Raw genomic sequence first — 21,000 nt, 5'->3', positions numbered from 1 at the left:
AACAACAACAACAACATGCTTTATGGTTCTTTCATATCATAATTAGTCAATGAATAAATACCCTACTCAGTGTCAAACAAAGGTCTTCATGTTTAAGCAACTGAAACGACCAGAAAAATCAATCAATCAATGCAAACATCCATTCTGCCATCCATCAACCCACCAACCAATCATCAATACATCAACCAATTGATCAACCAATCAACCCTGCTTACTTGTCGTAGTCCATGATGGTGTTGAGTCTGTGGGCGATGGTGATGATGGTGCTGTGGTTGAACTCGGTCCTGATGGTGTTCTGGATCAGGGCGTCCGTTTCCATGTCAACCGCCGCCGTGGCTTCGTCCAGCACCAGGATCTTGGTCCTCCGTAACAACGTCCTTGCTAGGCACACCAGCTGTCTCTGTCCCACGCTGTTAAACAACATCTGATTTGTTAGTGAACAAAAAGGCACAACAAACATAAACATTGCAAAACAACACGTACGTTATCTTCTCAGTGAAAAAAACGCCTTGGCAAGACACATCAATTGTCTCTGTTCCTCACATTTTAACAACAACTGAACCTCTCAGAGACAAAAACATGCTGGCATAAAACACCAGCGCTCTTTGTCCCACACCGTAAAACACCTTTTAGTGCAAACCATCCTGGCATAAAACACCAGTTGTCTCTGTTCAACACTGTAAAACAACACCTGTTAGTGAAAAAAACATCCTGGCATAAAACACCAGCGCTCTTTGTCCCACACCGTAAAACACCTTATAGTGAAAAAAACGTCCTGGCGAAACACCAGCTTTGTCTATTAAACACTGTGAAACAACACCTTTTAGTGAAAAACATACTGGCGAAACACCAGCTGTGTCTATTCAACACTGTGAAACAACACCTGATCCTCTGCTTGAAAACAACAACGACAACAACAAACCATCCTGGCCAAAAACAACAGTTGTATCTGTCCCACACTATAAAACAACATTTGATCCTTTAAGAGACAAACACGTCCTGCATGGTTGAAAAAAACAAGGTATCGCTGCCCCAAGCTGTAAACAACACCTTTATCCTTTTAGTAAACAAAAACAAAAACACAACCAAGTCCTGAAAAATCAAAACCAGCTGTCTCTGCCCAACATTGTAAACCAACACCTTTCCTCAGGCAACAACAACAAATTGTCTGTGTCCCGTACTGTAAAACAACACCTGGAGTGGTATGAAGGGACAGGTTTTGGCGGCACTTGACCGTACGGTGGCGCTGTTTATTCTGTAAGTCGTTTCGATCCGCCAAAGTCACGTGACGGTTTTACACTTGCGGGACCTACCTAGTGCCTCTCGGTTCTACAGTCGCTAACGGCATGATGCCGCCGGGTAAACTGTTGCTGTTTGGATGGCTGTGTCCGCATCTGCTCTGATGCAATCGGTAGCCTCGCTGACCGTGGTTATTTCGTCTAGTAGGGAGCGTCGAGTGGCGGAGATTTTCTGTGTTTGTGCGCGTGGTTTATAAATAGACAACCTCGTTAGCTAAACACGTTGTGAGGTGCACTCGTGAATGCCAGTTAAAATCGGAAATTAAAGCGTAGTAGCTAAAACGGCCTCAGAATCTGAAACCACCTCAAATTCTTTATTTTCTTGAATACCACTCCTGATCCTCTTGGTGTCAAAAACGTCCTTGTTAGACACACCAGCTGTCTTTGTCCCACGCTGTAATACAACATAACTGTTGGGATACTGTTGGGATTCGTTTTGGTAGCGTGTTAACAATACCTAGTCCTAACCCTGTCGCCACACTTACGTTTCATCATTATCTGTAACATATACGAGTGTTATCTGCTGGCTTAAAATTAGACAGCGGTTGCACTGATCATTGGGGCAGCGATTTTAAACCAACGTGGCTCTCATACAAATCGCTAAAAGTTGGTTGAAAGTTGGCTGTAAATACGCCATGCCAATAGCACTAAACTCTAACGGCTTGGAGTCAAGCTGAGATCATGATAATAACAGAGGAGTGTAATCATCGCCTCACGTGACGATGGCCAACTTGGGTGTGATAAAACTCGCTTAAAGTTGGTTGAGAGTTGGCTATAAATCCGCCATGCCAACAGCACTAAACTCTCATCGCTGGGAGTCAAGCTACTGAATAAAACCGAGATCACTATCAATACCATACGAGTGTTATCGTCGTCTCACTATTTGAGATTCCCGCCAACTGACCTGAGGTTGGTGCCCTCCTCCCCGCACTGGAAGTCCAGCTGCCCAGGCAGAGACACGACGGACTGACGGAGGTGGGCCCTGTCCAGCGCGGTCCACACCTGCTGCTCAGAGTACTCGTCAAAAGGGTCAAGGTTCATGCGTAGAGTGCCCGAGAACATCACCGGGTCCTGCAATACAAAATACAACGTTATATACATCGAATTAGAAGGCAACATTGTGGATTGTGTGTGTATGTGGGTTTGTTGATAAGGACTGGGTGGCCGAGTGGTAACGCACTTGCGCTCGGAAGCGAGAGGTTGCGAGTTCGACCCTGGTTCAGGGCGTTAGCAATTTTCTCCCCCCTTTCCTAACCTAGGTGGTGGGTTCAAGTGCTAGTCTTTCGGATGAGACCAAAAACCGAGGTCCCTTCGTGTACACTACATTGGGGTGTGCACGTTAAAGATCCCACGATTGACAAAAGGGTCTTTCCTGGCAAAATTGTATAGGCATAGATAAAAATGTCCACCAAAATACCCGTGTGACTTGGAATAATAGGCCGTGAAAAGTAGGATATGCGCCGAAATGGCTGCGATCTGCTGGCCGATGTGAATGCGTGATGTATTGTGTAAAAAAAATTCCATCTCACACAGCATAAATAAATCCCTGCGCCTTGACTATGTGCGCGATATAAATTGCATAAAATAAAAATAAAAAAAATAAAAAATAAATCCCTGCGCTTAGAACTGTACCCACGGAATACGCGCGATATAAGCCTCATATTGATTGATTGATTGATTGTTGACTGTACTCATCTTCCTGTCTATCTTACCGGGTCCTGAAATACAAACTACAACGTTATATACATAGAATTAGAAGGCAACATTGTGGATTGTGTGGGAATGGTGACTTTACACATATCACTGTCCGTCTCACTGGGATCTTAAATATTGATAACAAAATGAACGTGTGTATGTTTAAAATTTCAAGGTTAGGTTTATTACTGCACGTTTTTGACTGTTCATCTCACTTAGTCATTAAACTCGGATGACAATGTGTATGTTTAAAGCTTCAAGGTTTGGTTTACCAACGCGCCAGGCTGAAAATGACCCATAGGAATTCGCTCGGAGGAGCCAAAGGTTGCATTGAAATGAATAACACACACACACACACACACACACACACACACACACACACACACACACACACCTCAATAACAACACCCCACCCCTACCGCCACCACACACACACACAAACTCGCGTGTGAGTATGTACCCTTTCGGCAAGTAAACTACTCGCCCATTCAAGCTTACCTGGGGGAGGATGGTGAGACGAGACCTAAGGTCGTGTAGCCCCATGTCAGCGATGTTGACACTGTCGATGAGGATGGAACCGCCCGCAGCTTCGATCAGACGGAAGAGCGCCAGAGTCAGGGACGATTTACCTGCCCCTGTTCGGCCGACAATGCCCACCTGGTGACGTCACAAAGAGAAGACATCAGGAGGGATTGCAATTGTTTATTGGTTTTTAAAGTCCCTCAACCTGTTTCGGTATTCTTGGCCCATTAATGAGGGATGGACATAGATGACAGGTCTGTGAAGGGAATGCGTGGTTAAAAGGTGCCCAGTTGTCTTCGAAACTGGCTTGCTTACTGAGATGGATTTTGGTTTGACTACAACAGCTGTTTTAAAAATTAGAAACAATAAAGTAACACATTCTGCAAATATGATAATAGCGAAAATTACATTGGTTCACATAATTATAAGTCACTGAAATCACACACCCTTTCTCCATCCTTGATAGAACACGTGACACCTTTCACGACCAGTTCCAGTCCTTCCCGGTAGCGCGTCTGGTAGTTGTTGAAAGTGACCTCCCCTGTTTCTGGCCATGACCTCGGAGGGCGTTTGTCGCCAATAATCCAGGGTGCCTTCAAAAGAAGAGCATGAATTAAATCATCTTAGATATACTCCTTATTTAAAATGCGAATATGTATGATTTTGTGTATTTTCTATTATTACTTTTTGTTCTTTCTGTAACTGGAAAATGTGTTTTCACCATGCAAACGTTGCAATAGAGAAGGACTTATGAGGCGGAGGAGCAATTTGAAGCGAAACTTAATTAGTTAAAACTGCTTTTGGATAAGTCATTCTTTTTTCACTCACCTCTGTATCAAGCTCTGAGTATTCTTTGAGTCTTTCAACGGACACGATGTTGGTTTCAAACTCACAGATCTGACGGGTCATCCATGTTAATGTTCCGGACACCTGCACACAGAGAAGAGTATCATAAGAGGAGAGTATACACTCTACATATCATTGACACATTATCCGTACTTATGTGATTACAATGTGTATTGGCAGCCCTTACAATTCAACAAATGGTGTACTCGCCTTTGGCTAGTGATTCTTAATATGTACTAGCCAGAGAGCAAACTTTACCAGCCAAACCAACAATTTGTTCCAGCAACTTTACTCGCATTTGGCAAGTAGATGAACATTTCTACTCGCCAGTTACATGTTTTTTACACGCCATGGCGAGTAAAATACTCGCCACTTTCAGGCCTGATTGCTATTTTAAATCTTACACTTAGTAAAAACTCTAGTGTTCAGATTGGAACACACTGTATTTAACATAAGCCACACTACTTTATATTTCACACCGTGTTCAAAACCGGTTACAGTAAGCGTGTTCTAAAAAGGTACACTCCTTACTTGTAGGCGAACGGCATGTTATATGTCCGTCTGTCGGTTATGTCCTAATGTTGTATATATAGGCTATATATATATATGTCTTGTATACTTTCCATTTACATATTTATTATACATGTTGAAGGATGAATGATGATACATTGTAGACGGATGCATGGTATTGATTAAAAGCCCCACAATGATGTGCTTGGCAAATACAAAACAAACAAAACAACAACAAAAACACAAAAAAAGATTCCACAAGCAACTACGCTTTTGTTAAAAAGGATTCCAAGTAATGTTTAATGAAACCCTCTCCATTAATCAAAGAAGAAAAAAAAAGGTACACTTCTATTCAGAGTAAATACAAATAACTTGAACGTTTGTGATGCCAATATAATACGTTCTGCTTTTTAAAAAATAATTTCCATAAGAAAAAAGCAAATTCAATCTTAAAACGATCAATAGGATAAAATCGTGCAAGAAGAAAACTGTACATATCGTAATGCCAGAGCAAAGTTTAAACAGGAAGATTGGAATAGCTTTTTTGTGTTCACTTTTTACAAGAACTATTTATTTCCCTTTCATTCATGTGTATAGAGCAAAATGATTATATTACTCCGTATGGTCTAATTATGTGGACCAAACATAAAATGCTAACATTCACTGTGCAAGTCAGTCCATGGGTTGCTGATACTTTCATCTGATAAAACCTTAACAAAACAACATATTTCTCTCTTGCAATTAAGGTTTTACAACGCACATTTTTAGGACGTTTACAACCATGGTTTTCTTTATTTCTTTATTTATTTATTTGGTGTTTAACGTCGTTTTCAACCAATATGGGACTCCCCCTAACCCGCGGGGGGTTACAGCCATTGTGCTTAGACGCACAATAAATGAATTCCGAAAATAACTCTGTCGGGTGTGTAGGCCTATAAGATGTGGACTAAGTTGCCTTTCCTTGGCAGCACTGAGGCAAACAAACCCACGTGACATTATAGCCCAATCACTACCCAGAGGCTAGATTTTGGTTAAGTGGCTGCTTTTCCCTATAGAAAAGGTTTACACACCTGAAGTGCATAGGACACGGAGAGACCAGCATCGGACGAGTCACTGTCCGAGCTGAGCAAGGTAAAGAGAGAAGCGGCCATCACCACCATGGCGGCCAGGATGTCAAGGTTAAACTGTAGCCACCTGAAACACAGCCAAAAACAGTAAGGTTACCGAAGGCGGCCAAGACTAAAGCGTTTGATTGTTTGAAGGCGGAAAATAGTCCTAGTTTACTTGTTGCAGAACTACCTTGGTCATGCATAGCATAATAGTTTGAAGGGGCGTTAAAAATCAACAACAAGCCAACACTGACAGTTTTCAAAGGATTCCCTTACAAAAATCAGAAACATCCCAGTAAACACCATGAATTTCCCCTCATGGGCCCCTTATGGGCTGGGGCAAGGGCCCCCTATAGGCTGGCCCAGAGGGGTACCGGATGGCGATGATCATGGTCTCGAGACGGGGCCCCTCCAAGGTAAAATGATGGCGGGCACCCTCAAGGGAAATGTAAGGGCAAATGGTGGGCCATCCCCATGGGCTTCAGAAGGGTACCTCAGTGGCTAATGGTTGGTCCCTTAGGGGCCGCACAAGGGCCCAAGATGTGCACTTAAAGAGCGAATAATGGGCATGCCCTTATAAATACCTGATTCATTCCAACCCCCTCGCCATTGTTGTCTTGTCAATCAATTTGACACTTTCCTTGTAAGAATCATTCTGGTTTGTGGGACCTTTCATTTTGGAACTGATCGCAGTTTTCCCATTCAACTGGTTTGGTTTTTTTAGACCTTGGCCATGGATACAAGATTGCATAACACATAAAGATTGAAACTGCATTTAAACCATACAGAAAATAGGTATATTTGACTGGCAAGAAAATAGGTATCTCTGACTGGCACACTACGCCCTGACAGAGCAAGTACCAGCGAATAATTCACTAAACCGTGTATAGATATAGGGGAGCAATCAAAAAATGGTCTGTTAATATCTTACCGCACAGCGGTCATCGTAGCGAAATAATAAATTTGGTTCCTGTCCACCCTCGCTTTGGACTCTTCCAAGAACCTGTCTGTGGCGCCATAGGCCCTGATGGAAGCAGCGCCAGTCAGGGTCTCACTGAACAACGTGTAGATAGGGGAGCGAGTCACTGATTCGATCCTCTTCAGTTGACGGGCGGTTGGTACATAAAATCCCTGAGAAAATATACAGTATGTTACAATACCATACAATACAATACAATGCGACACAATGCAATACAATACACTGCATTACACCACACTACATTACGCTACACTACACTACACTACACTACACTACACTACAATATAATCGTTTCATACTTGCTACTTCAAATATGTTTTTTTCTCCTTTATTAAGTAAACATTCTTGGCCGGGGGGGACGTCCCAGAATAAAAACTTCAGAGGATCTGCACTGTATTACGTAGTACGTTCGTGTTTGTCACAAATATGTTTCAAGTTCACACCTTGATAAATGTTAAAAAACAAACAATAAAAAATGTAGCTTTCATATTTTCAGATTTACAAATGATTTAATCCGTCTCAAATGTCATCTTCATACATGATTATAGCTTAAGTGTGTATGGCGACACGTATGCGTACGCGCATAACCAGGCTAATAACTTGCACACACCTGACAGAAGTAGTACAGCACAACAACACACACACTTCCACACACACACACACACACACACACTCACACACATACATACACATCACATACATACACACATCTGACAGAAGTAGTACAGCACAACACACACACACACACAACACACACACACACACACACACACACACACACACACACACACACACACACCTGACAGAAGTAGTACAGCACAACGACAGGCAGCAGAACGAGTCCTGATAGAGGTGTCATGATCATGATCACAATCAACGTCACCAGTACCAAGCCAAACGTTACCTGTAACACCATGCAATCATCATCATCAGTACTCACCAGTGCCAGTGCAAACGTCAGCAGTAAGTGCCAGTTCAAACGTCACCAGTAACGTCAGACAAAAATCATCATCATGAACGTCACAAGTAACAGTCAAAGCAATAATCATTGATACCAACGTCACCTGTGCCTGTGCGCAAACGTTGCAAAACAAATCCTTAACCCTTCCCCCCGCCCCCCCCCCCCCCCCCCCCCCCCCGTCTTGTTTTTGGTCTGTTCTTTATATTCTTGAATTTGGAACGTTGAATTCAATATGTTTTATATTGATTTCTACAAGACAAACCCCGTAATTAAGTAGTACAAGGTGGCTATCAAACGAGCAATAACCCCAAAAAAGATAAGAACTGAACTGAAGCAAATTGGTAGAAAATATACTTCATGTTAAAATACTATCACGTAACACACATTCTTCAGTCAAACAGTGTTCTTCAACACCTATGAAATAATGAAACAAAACTAACGGGTTGGAATACTAGCATCACACAAACGGAAATGATCTTATTCGTAAAATGAGTTAAATTGAATGTGTAGATGAAAGATAAAGTTACTTTAGTTAAATTAATATTTGTGTCAATGTTCATTATTATGCTGATGGCATCTAGTCTCTTAAATAATTATACTCGAACTCTACTATATCTTGTAACAAAACAAACCCCAAGGAATGAATACGTTTCCGCCGGTGGACTTAGAAGAAGATGATAATAATGAAAAAATAGTAAATACATATAAGAAAACACCTCTTGCATAGAATGGAAGCCAAATTAAGTGTGTCGCATGGGCTTAGATACACATACAAATTGAAGACGGATCCAGTGGTTGTTTTTAAATGTTTGTTGCATAAACTATTTTGAGTTTTTGTGACATAAATCAAAATAATACATTCTATTCTCCCTTAAATTGTAATAAATATGTGATTAGCTATAAGGGCTAAAGATCAATGTCACAAACGGGACCCAAATTCATTAAAATCAAGTTACGTTTTGTTAAGGACAAATTGGGTTCATTATGCTATGCTCATTAAAAACAAAAAAAAGTCGCATAAGGCGAAATTACTACATTTAGTCAAGCTGTGGAACTCACAGAATGAAATTGAACGCGCTGAATTTTTTCACAATGACCGTAGTCTGCCGCTCGTGCAAAACGCAGTGAAATCGACGAGCCTGTTTAGCGCGGTAGTGGTTGCGCTGTGTTGCATAGCACGCTTTTCTGTACCTCTCTTAGTTTTAACTTTCTGAGCGTGTTTTTAATCCAAACATATCATATCTATATGTTTTGGGAATCAGGAACCGACAAGAAATAAGATGGAATTGTTTTTAAATCGATTTCGGAAATTCTATTTTAATCATAATTTTTATATTTTTAATTTTCAGAGCTTGTTTTTAATCCAAATATAACATTTATATGTTTTTGAAATCAGAAAATGATAAAACACAAGATGAACGTAATGTTGGATCGTTTGATAAAAAAAATAATTTTAATTACAATTTTCAGATTTTTAATGACCTAAGTCATTAATTAAATTTTAAGCCTCCAAGCTGAAATGCAATACCAAAGTCCGGACTTTGTCGAAGATTGCTTGGCCAAAATTTCAATCAATTTTATTGAAAAATGATGGTGTGACAGTGCCGTCTCAACTTTTACAAAATGCCGGATATGACGTCATCAAAGACATTTATCGAAAAAAAGAAAAACAATCTGGGGATATGATACCCAGGAACTCTCATGTAAAATTGCATAACGATCGGTCCAGTAGTTTACTCTGAATCGCTCTACACACACACACACACACACACACACACACACACACACACACACACACACACACACACACACACACACACACACACACACATACATACACCACGACCCTCGTCTCGATTCCCCCTCTATTTCAAAACATTTAGTCAAAACTTGACTAAATGTAAAAACTAAAAAACATTAAAAAAAAGGAAAATCAAACTTTGCTCACCAGCCAGTCTCGGATGATCATCGGCAAGGTGTTATCCAACGTTTCTACGTCACGTGACACACGGTTGAGAATCCGACCGGTGGGCGTAGTGTCGAAGAAGGACATGGGCGCGTGAAGGATGCGGTCAGCTAATCGCGAGTGAAGGAAGCGGGCCGCCATTACCATGCGTGTCCAGAAGAAGTAGTTGAAGCCAAGCAGGAACAACACTGGAAATTATGAACTTAACGAAGTCTGCAAATGTGTACCTGTCGTATTCAAAGTATCCCTTACACTCTCACATCTCCGTCAGACATCACAGTGCCTCTGGCAAATGTGACCCTCCACCACGAAATGAGTCGCATGTCACCTCGCGCGGTTCTGCGCTAGGCTTAAATAATAAGTCCGGGGAGTGTCTGGTAACAGTGTGAGGGTCACCTTAGTCACAGGCTTATAACTCAAACAGTTTTCGCTCTTTTCTGAAACGGACGGTTTTCACCACTGGATAGAGCATAAAAAACTCTTTAGGAAAATGTAAAAATATGAAAATCATGCAAAGGTGACATGTGACTAATTTCGTGGTGGAGGGTCACAAATATCACATTTTGAATTTCCTGCCAAACACTACAAGGCCTTTGTCAAACATCACACTTAAAATTGTCTATCAAATATTGTTAGGCCTCTTATGGAACATCACATTTTTTAATCCATGTCAGATGTTCCAAGGCCTGTGTGCAATACTTATAGTTTAAACTGCTGATGAAGTGTGCCAAGGCCATCACGCAACACACACGTTTTAAAATCCGTATCGTGTGTTTCAATGCTTTCATTTTACGCGTGCACTTGGTAATGTTTGTCAAATGTTCCAAAGTCTAAATACACACTTTGGAATGCATTCCAAATGCCCCAGGGCTTCCAACACTCGCAGTTGAGAATGTCTGCAATAATTTTAATGTCTAATGTAAAGAGCCATAAGACTGCCATTTGGCGGTGAATAGCGCCATAAAATATTGTTTTATAATAATTATTATTATTATTATTATTATTATTATTATGTCAAAGACTGAAATAAACGCCATAAACCATTGGCATTGAGACCATGGAAGTCTGATAGTTAAAGGCCTCAAGGTAAAGTCATGCGTTAGATGCCTGTCGTATGTCCCAAAGCCTCGACGCAACGCTAGCACGTTAAATGCCTGTCATAATTATGTCCCAAGGCCTCGACGCAACGCTAGCACGTTAAATGCATGTAATATATTCCAAGGCCTCGACGCAACGCTAGCACGTTAAATGCATGTCAGATAGTCCAAGGCCTCGACGCCACGCTAGCACGTTAAATGCCTGTCAGGTAGTCTAAGGCTCGACACAACGCCATATGTTTCAAGGCCTCGACGCAACGCTAGCACGTTAAATGCCTGTCATATGTTTCAAGGCCTCGACGCAACGCTAGCACGTTAAATGTCTGTCAGATATTCTAAGGCTGGTGCGCAGTAATCGCACACGTTAACACAGAGACTGTAACAAGTGTATGACGCACAATACTTATACTGCACAATGCTCATGACGTCATGACGGCAACGATGACTCATGTCCTTCATCCAAAACCTCGTACAATATTCCTAGTACCACACTAGACACCAACAGCGTGGCATGTACCAATCACACCAGTATGTGCACGACTCGACTTGTAACCAGGGTCCTAACATAATTACCTCGCACACTGCGCACAGCCTATGATCCCAAAGATGGCTAGGCTGGGCAGTTGACAGTTATTTCTGAGATCCTTGTCTGGCTGTAGTTTTAATTTCATTTTCATAATACACACGTATGTGAAGTATTTGTTTCTAGTCATATAACGTGATACAATACAACACGCTACGTTACAATACAAGACAATGCTCATATCAGCACATTTCGAATGTAATAATACCTAATGGGCAGAATATACCTACGCAGTACCAGCGGCACAGACGACGCACTGCCTATTATTTATGCCGCTATAGGGATTATGACGAGTACTTGGCCTGTTTTCCTTTCATGCAACGTGTAGTGGGCTGGGATAAGCTGCAGTGCGTCGTCGGTTCTGTTGAAGTTACATATGTGAGCGGAGCCCCTAACAGCATGTTCGCACAACACTCACACTGCACAATGCCGAAGACGCCAAAGATGGCGAGGTAGTAGTGGTTCCCTTCCATCAAGGCCTCGGGGTCAGACGTGGAGGCGTTCAGCAAAGCCCTGTCTCCAGTCCACACGTTCAGCCAGAAGTTGGCCCCAACGCTGAAGCCCTGGTAGACACAGTAGCTAAGGAACCCCGTTGCCAGGGCAACCATGCCAGCTGCGTGTCCGTAATCTTTGAACACCTGGCGGTCCACCTGAAACACAACACACAGGTAACATCACCCCTCTGGACCTGAAACTCCCTTAACTTCTCCCTATGTACTTGTCTGCATCGTTCCTTCAAAACTGGCCGCTCGAGATGTTCAGAACTTGAACATCTGTTAGAACTCATCTCTCACCCAATCATTAACAGGTTCTATGTCTACATGTACCTTTTCCAATAGCGTACAAGACGCAAGAGACCTTTCGTATGTCGTCTGAGAAATGTGGATGTCGTGCAGCGCTGAAAAAAAACCTCACACAGAAACAGACATGTTGTTCACGGAGAAAGCACGAATTATTCCCCTCTCTCCTCTTGATTTAGCCAGTTCCATAACCAATTTTGATTGTAGGTGAGCGCTATATTAAAACATCCGACACCGCAAAGCAGTTTTCCTTGTGTTTGTAATGAACATAAACTCTAGGGTCTTGATAAAATCCCAAACCATAGATTGCCAACTTTCCGAAATTCTAGATAAAAAACAAAAACAAGTCGCGTAAGGCGAAAATACAACATTTAGTCAAGCTCAGTCGAACTCACAGAATGAAACTGAACGCATTGCATTTTTTTCCGCAAGACCGTACACTCGTAGCAATCGTCTGTCCACCGCTCGTGGCAAAGGCAGTGAAATTAACAATCCAAAAAAGCGCGGTAGCTTTTCTATAGTTCTATTATTTTTAACTCTCTGAATGTGTTTTTAATCCAAACATATCATATCTATATGTTTTTGGAATCAGGAACGGACTTGAAATAAGATGAAATTGTTTTTAAATCGATTTCGGAAATTTGATTTTAATCATAATTTTCAAAGCTTGTTTTTAATCCGAATATAACATATTTATATATTTTTGGAATCAGAAAATGATGAAGAATACAATAAACGTAATTTTGGATCGTTTTATAAAAAAATAATTTTAATTACAATTTTCTGATTTTTAATGACCAAAGTCATTAATTAATTTGTAGGCCTCCAAGCTGAAATGCAATCCCAAAGTCCGGCCTTCGTCGACAATTGCTTGGCCAAAATTTCGATAAATTTTATTGAACAATGAGGGTGTGACAGTGCCGCCTCAACTTTTACAAAATGCCGGATATGACGTCATCAAAGACATTTATCGAAAAAATGAAAAACAAATCTGGGGATATCATACCCAGGAACTCTCATGACAAATTTCATAAAGATCGGTCCAGTAGTTTACTCTGAATCACTCTACACACACAGACACACACACACAGACACACACACACACGACCCTCGTCTCGATTCCCCCCTCTATGTTAAAACATTTAGTCAAAACTTGACTAAATGTAACAAGCAAGAAAGGTTTGTAATTGCAACATATTATTTTTGATTTTTGTCGTATTTTTTTTTATATATATCTAGATTCTAGAAGTAAATAACCGGTCTAAGCAAAGCCGGACCTAGGGCTTGAGAGGGAGGGGCTTCCAACAGGAAACAGAGGTACAGTTGCTTTTCAGGGGTCCGGGGGGCCTTGCCCCCACAGATGCTGATGAAATTTGGCATTTGAACAGTTAACTCGGGTGTCTCCTTGAGAAAAAAAGGTACATTTGCCGGGATAAGGGGGGGGAGGAGGGAGCGGCTTCAGGAACCAAGGGCAACCCCCCTCCCCCCCCCCCGTTCCCCCAGCCCTGCTAATTATTTTGATTTCTGTGTCCACAGCCGTACCTTTCCCTTCTCTATGGTCTCCGTGGTGGTCAGCCGTCCCCCGGCCCCCGCGGTGAGCTCAGCCTCTTTCAGCGGTATGATGACCGAGGCCACGGAATCCTCGATGTCCACCCGTGGCTTCTTCTCGCTCTCCCTGCGTCTTCTGCTGCCTCTCCTGGGACAAACAGGTTCGTTTGACAAGGTGTTTGACAAGGTGTTGACAAGGTGTTTGACAAGGTGTTTGACAAGGTGTTGACAAGGTGTTTGACAAGGGGTTTGACAAGGTGTTTGACAAGGTGTTTTTGACAAGGTGTTTTACAAGGTGTTGTTTGACAAGGTGTGTTGGTCCGTCGCGATATAACCCTTCGTGGTTGAAAACGACGTTAAACACCAAATAAAGAAAGAAAGGTGTGTTGGTTGTTGGGTTGGATGCTGGGTTGCTCTACTGCTTTATTTTTGGTGCCATACGACTGTACGCACGAAAGAATACGCGGACGCACACATAATAATGATACACACACAAAAAGATACAGACGTACGTGTAGGATCTTATTCCCTTCATGATTAGCACACATGTCAGTTAGCCTACGCTAACATGCACTGGAATAACTCCTTTTGTGGTGAACGTCTTGCCGAAGACCCCACATTGCAGTGAATGCGTTCTTCCAAAAGTAGGGATTTGTGCGGATTACAAATCTGTGACTGTCTGAGAATGTGAGAATAAGCTGAATGAGGGGAACAAATGGTTTACATGCAATTCAAGTAGTCTAACTCTCACCAGAGGATAAGATAACATGCGACTAGATACTACTCATCGGTGCTGTCATACTGTTGAACAATGCAAACGAACACCGCGTTTAGATATAATGAAGACGTCATATAGCCGAAATGTTTCTGTTTTGGTTTAGAGCACCTGCGTGTGTCTTTCAGCTATCGACACGCATGCAATTAGCATTTAGAGTAATTATTCCTGGAAGGGGCATTAACACACGTACGGGTCAGATGCCAGTCCAAAAAAGCGAGTAGGCATGCATACGTTATTCGGTCATGGCAAACGGGGCAACATTACTGTTTAATCCGATTACAGAGAAATGCTGCTTTGAATTTCGTGGTGGTAAATTATGATACACTTTGCCAGCAAACACATACATAGCGTCAAATGACTTCCAGAAGACGGCCGTGTTGGACAAGCAAGGGGATGAGCGGTCTGCTTATTGTCGCTTTTAGAGGTCTAAGAAGCGAATGTAGGTCGGGTAGCTCAGTTAGCAGAGCACTGGACTTGTGATCCTAAGGTCGCAGGTCCGAATCTCGACAGGGACGGACTGCAGACTCTGAGACGGTGTTCATGTCATAAGTGCAGGTGGCTGAAAAAACCTAAACACAAAGATATCTGGGTAGCGCGACTCTTGTTGCTTCTATCAATCAATGAGGCTTATATCGCGCATATTCCGTGGGTACAGTTCTAGGCGCTCTGCAGTGATGCCGTGTGAGATGAAATTTTATACGGCCAGTAGATTGCAGCCATGTCGGCGCATATTTACTTTTCACGGCCTTATTCCAAGTCACACGGGTATGGTAGACAATTATTAACTGTGCCTAAGCAATTTTGCCAGGAAAGACCCTTTTGTCAATCGTGGGATCTTTAACGTGCACACCCAATGTAGTATACACGGGGGGTGGTTCGGACACCGAAGAGAGTCTGCACACAAAGTTGACTCTGTGAAATAAATTTCCGCCGAACCTGGGATCGAACTCACGCTGACAGCGGCCAACTGAATACAAATCCAGCGCGCTACCAACTGAGCTATATCCCCGCCCCAGCTTCTAGCTTTCCACTGCAAAAAAAACACCTCTACCATGTCCATGTTGAGTCTTCAAGAATGATCTGCCTAATTCGCAGCGAATTCCACCCTAGATTCAAGAAAGCAGAGAGTGCGGTACATAAAAAAGGTTTAATTTACAATAGTTAGAAAGCCAGCCACTACTCACTGACGACGATTCGAGGTGCCAATGGTCAGCTCGTCTGCTGAGGAGAACCCGTCTGACGTGATGCTGTCCAGTCGCTTGACCAGCTGGTTGCGCATCTCCATAACTGTAGGCACAGCTTTGTTGGACTTTACTTTCTCAAACACTCTATGATTGCTGGTGGGGTTGAGTGTGTGTGAGTGTGTGTGTGTGTGTGTGTGTGTGTGTGTGTGTGTGTGTGTGTGTGCCTGTGTGTGTGTGTGTGCGTGCGTGCGTGCGTTGCGTGCGTGCGTTGCGTGCGTGCGTGCGTGCGTGCGTGCGTGTGTGCGTGTGTGTGTGTGTGCGTGTATTTACTAATACTTGTACTGCTGCTGCTGCTACTTCTGACATTCCGGATCAGCTTCGTCGTCCGAATCAAGCACTTCCGTGAGGTAGGCATTTTTCTTCTACCAAAAGTCCCAAAAGTGACGCTGAGAGAATCCTTGGACCCCATAAAATTAAAATGGAGGGTATTGGTACCCTGTAGGCAGATTGCCGGTGGGGAGCACTGCCACTATAACTACGACCACCACTACCAGCAATACTAATACTAATAAGTTAAAACTAAATGATGATAAGACAGAGGCACTTCTGTGCATGAAAAAGTCCACTAAGTTCCCAAATTCTCAACCTTCGTCTGTCCAAGTAGGCAATACCGACATCTCTTTCTCTTCTTCAGCTAGAAACCTCGGCTTCACCATCTCCTCAGACATGACACTCAACAAGCACATCTCCAACATCTGTAGGTCCGCATACTTTGAACTCCGCAAGATCGCAACCATCCGCCATACTCTGTCCGTTCAAACTACAAACACTCTAGTCTGCTCTCTTGTTCTTTCTAAACTTGACTACTGTAACTCTCTTCTCTCTGGCTGTCCACTCTACCTCCTGCACAAACTACAGAAAGTTCAAAATTCTGCAGCACGCCTGATCCTCAAAGCACGAAAAAAAGATCATGTCACACCACTTCGCCGCACACTCCACTGGTTACCCATCCAAGCCCGCATTGAATACAAACTGTCCACTCTCTGCTTTCACTTCTTCTCTGCCTCGTCTCCTGCTTATTTCTCTGAACTTCTCACTGTATACACTCCTGCTAGACAACTCCGCTCCTCTTCTGATAGCCGCACCCTAGTCATCCCACACACAAAATCAAAAGCATATGGACAACGCACTTTTGCATTTTGCGCATCTACTCAATGGAACTCTCTCCCCTCTCACATTCGCCACTCTCAGTCAGTACAGTCATTCAAGCGAGCACTCAAAACTCACCTCTTCCAGAAACACAACTCCTAAAGTCGCAACATTTTGCCATCCTGTTCTGTAACGGTTCCATCTCTATTCAGCTTGTTATTTTTGTCTTTGTTTTAAATTATTATAAATATAATTTTCACTGCAGTAGTCCTTTAACTTTAACCCTTAGCTGTAAGCTAGATATGCACAGGTCATGTCGGTGCCACATAATGCTGACACACATGTTCCTGTGCATAGTTTATGGATAACGTGTAGTTGGGAAGTTAAGAGTAGAAATAATTAGTATTTAGTGTAGGAGGAGGGTTGGGGGTGGGTAGGGAGGGGGTGGGTATGGTTTACTTTGAGCAGGTCGGTTTCAGTTTTAATAAACAATTCTAAAGAATTGTGTATCTTACATTTGAGTCTTTCGTGTTTTAGACATTGATGCATTTAATAGTTTTAACGAGTTGCCTTTTGTTTTATCATTCTGGTGTTTATCTAGATGTGCTGTGTATCTTATAAGAAGTTCTTAAAAGTTCGAAGTTATTTTAGCATATAGTTTTTTTTTATGGTCTTAACAGTTAAACATGTATTACGTTATCATTAAGATTCATGCTTTGTTAGCACTAAGCAGTTGTTTTAATCAGTCTGGTTTTCTCTTGTTTTCACCTTATGAACATTCTAAATGTTAGACTAACTTATTGTCTTGTACAGAATAACAACTGTGTGAATGGTGCTATACTGAATGAAAGAGTGTGACATGAAGTTCTTGTACATCATTGTAAAGAGTGTGAATGACGTTTTAGTTTAGATGTCAAGCGCTTAGAGCAAGCCTTTTTAACGAAAGTTTTTGATTTAGCGCTATATAAATGTTCTTATTATTATTACTAAAAGTAATTACTATTACTAAAACCACTTCTACTCACTCTCTGGATCAACTTCATCTTCCGAATCGTGCATTTCTGTGAGGTATATTTTGAGGAACTGAGCGAACGGCCCGTCATGTGACACCAACTCCTCATAGCTGCCTCGTTCTGAGATCTTCCCGTCAAGCATCACGATGATCTCATCCACCATGGGCAGCCAATGAACGCCGTGCGTCACCAGCACTCGCGTCTGAGGAGAAAAGGGGTTGTATTCAGTGTTACAGTGTTCTTCAGTGTTAGTTTCAGTTGAAGATCCTCCTAACTTTAACGACGGCAAAACCTAGAGCATCTTGTTCTGACAGTGACGAAACAGTAACAACCGACACCGAGTCTAAAAACCCTGTTGTGGCTCAATTGATGTGCGCTATTTATCCATAACGACCCTCCCCGTTACAGTTGTTATGCGTTCTTGCTTTTTTTCTGTTTCTTCTTCTAATGTTGTCTTTGTGCATGATTTTGTTTTTATCTGTTTCTCTCCTCTTTTTTTGTGTGCACCAGATTAGTGTCACTATTTTAACTTTGCAAAGTTTTCATTTAGCCTCATTCTCTAAATGGTTGGAGTATGTTGGAACGTACTGGAGCAGCGGAGATCAATGTATGGAAATCATCATTAGCTTTAAAAATAAGCGTTCCTTCTAGAGAGAAAAGCAAGCGAATAAACCTAGAAGGAAGGTAGACAGACAAACCCACATTTAGAAACATAGAGACAAACACAAACAAAGCTAGATGGTTAGAAACAGAGAGACACAGACAGACACTGACGGAGGCAGACATACATGTATTCTGATCAACAGAAAAAAGCCAGAGAATTAGAAACAGAGAGACAAAGACAGACACTGACGGAGACATATATACACTGGTTGTCTGTCAGAGCCATTAGATAAAAGACCATAGACTAGAGACATTAGAAACCTTCACCTTCTTCTTCAAGACGCCGGTCGGTCCGATGACCTTCTTGAAGATGGCCTTGCCCACGTGAGAGTCGACAGCGCTGAGCGGGTCATCAAACAGGTAGACGTCACTCTCACTGTACACGGCACGTGCCACACTCACACGCTGCTTCTGACCGCCACTCAGGTTGATACCCTGTTACGCCATTAAACAGTGTATTACGTCATTTGTAGAATATTGCGTCATAACAAAGAAAAGGACGTCATCACATGAGGCATTAAGTCATGTTAAAGGAAACGGCGTCATACCAAGAACATTACGTCACCATAGGATATTGTAACGGTACACTATGATAGCACAGTCTTCACAGTTATCGCAGTTGATATGTTGTAATATCAAAGGAAATGCACCGTTTCTTGTTTCATGTAGTTTCATACCCTTTTCTCAGTAATCGTCTTGTGTCGTCTTTGTATTGGTGAGTACAATAATCCTTTGTTTTTTTAACTTTGTTCATCTTACCACAGTCACTTCGTTGTTTAGATTTTAAAGGAAATTACATTATCATATAGGATAATGCATGATCACCAAACAGCATACTGCTTTATCGCATAGGGTATTCCATCAACATATCAGAAAAATGAAGCCAATCTCTTCTATTCTAATGGTATACACGGCAGATGCCTTATTCACTTCAAATGGTGTTTGAGACATAAGCATCCATTGCAAACCTCATGCCTGATCAACACAGAAAGGATATACTGATGTCTGAAAGTACGACTCAAATAAAACGGTAACACAAACGCAAATAATATATCAATGCAAAATGGCGTCTTCGAAGTGTAGCAATAATTATTCCAACACAATAGAACCGATATACCAATACTCATTGTGAATGCTTTCACGTGCCATCATGAACACTTAAGCATGAAGTTCCATGTTTTATTATGTTCGTGTACGAATGCTTTGAAATACTCTCGCTGCAGCATTTTCAGTCCTTAGGCCTTTACACGACTTAACTATCCTTCTTATCTTGTTAATCTTTCTTGAAAAAAACCATGAATTTACAGTGGCAATCACAAGGCAGAACGGAGGATCTTGTTTAAGAAATGTTACAATAAAGCAACTCTATCAAACATCCATTAACCATAATGTTGTGAACATAATAGCGACCTACATAATTTCTATTTAGACAACTTAAAAAGACACTATTTCCGCATCTACGGCTTTGTCATCATTTTCACGAGTTTTCATTCACAAGCACCTGGGAAATAAATCTCATGTTCCCCGGGGAATAAATCCCCGGTTACCATAGTTGCAGGAAGCCCTATTACATGGATAATCAAAAGCAAACCCAATAGAAACGCTCGAGGATTCTTCGGCTCTTTTCATTGGCGTTTCCCCAGACCTAAACAGACGACACTGCTTCGCCAAGTTCCAAATACGAACTGGCAAACTGGCAAATGTAAACAAAAAACAAAACTACCTCATCAAAGGTCATACATTTATGCTTTATCGCAAACAAATGAAACCTATCGATATGTTTTATCTTCTCACAAAGTCATGGAGTGCGTGTATCTCTGTTTGGAGAAACACGAACGTAAGTTTAAGTCAAACCAATTGACCCCTGACACACACATTTTGACCCGTGCACAAGACGTTGTATCGATAAACTACGCGCAAATAAAAAAATAATAATAAAAAAGCAAAGAACATAGCAACAAGAAATGAAGACATCTGACAAAGCCGAGCAAGCAGAATGACAAGTCTAATGAAAAACAGAGAGGCAATGAGAAACAAGATCGCGATTATCTTTCCTTCGCGGCACGACGCAAATCGTTTGTGTCCTTTGACCCAATTCGTGCAGTGCTGCACGATGCAAATCTTCTGTGACCTTTGACTCAACGTAGCTTCAATATTCGATTACTAATATTTACCACTGAAAACCGAGGGGTGGAATACCGAGAGGGGCAGGGTGGTAGGGCGATGGTGAAATGTAATGAAGAGACACGTGTAGCAATAAGAAAAAACCGATTCTGCAATAACACAAACAAGAACAAAA

General features: G+C 41.9%; 1 protein-coding gene across 1 annotated transcript in view; it reads right to left on the bottom strand.

Annotated features, from left to right (window-relative positions):
- Positions 1–211: 211 nt before the first annotated feature.
- The window catches only part of LOC138972986 (multidrug resistance-associated protein 1-like), a 67,756-nt gene continuing 46,967 nt past the window's right edge, over positions 212–21,000 (bottom strand). The window contains exons 20-33 of the mRNA XM_070345649.1: positions 18,969–19,136; positions 18,051–18,240; positions 15,877–15,979; positions 13,909–14,062; positions 11,985–12,216; positions 9,869–10,074; positions 7,759–7,863; positions 6,912–7,111; positions 5,942–6,065; positions 4,344–4,445; positions 3,962–4,108; positions 3,492–3,650; positions 2,203–2,369; positions 212–410 (exon numbers count right to left, since the gene is read on the bottom strand). Coding sequence (XP_070201750.1) covers positions 212–410; positions 2,203–2,369; positions 3,492–3,650; positions 3,962–4,108; positions 4,344–4,445; positions 5,942–6,065; positions 6,912–7,111; positions 7,759–7,863; positions 9,869–10,074; positions 11,985–12,216; positions 13,909–14,062; positions 15,877–15,979; positions 18,051–18,240; positions 18,969–19,136 — 2,256 coding nt within the window. The remainder of the gene's footprint in view (positions 411–2,202; positions 2,370–3,491; positions 3,651–3,961; positions 4,109–4,343; positions 4,446–5,941; positions 6,066–6,911; positions 7,112–7,758; positions 7,864–9,868; positions 10,075–11,984; positions 12,217–13,908; positions 14,063–15,876; positions 15,980–18,050; positions 18,241–18,968; positions 19,137–21,000) is intronic.

This window comes from Littorina saxatilis, linkage group LG8, assembly GCF_037325665.1.
Source record: "Littorina saxatilis isolate snail1 linkage group LG8, US_GU_Lsax_2.0, whole genome shotgun sequence".
Classification (NCBI taxonomy): domain Eukaryota; kingdom Metazoa; phylum Mollusca; class Gastropoda; order Littorinimorpha; family Littorinidae; genus Littorina; species Littorina saxatilis.
Note: the sequence above shows the minus strand (reverse complement) of the source record. Positions and strands in the feature narration are given on the sequence as shown.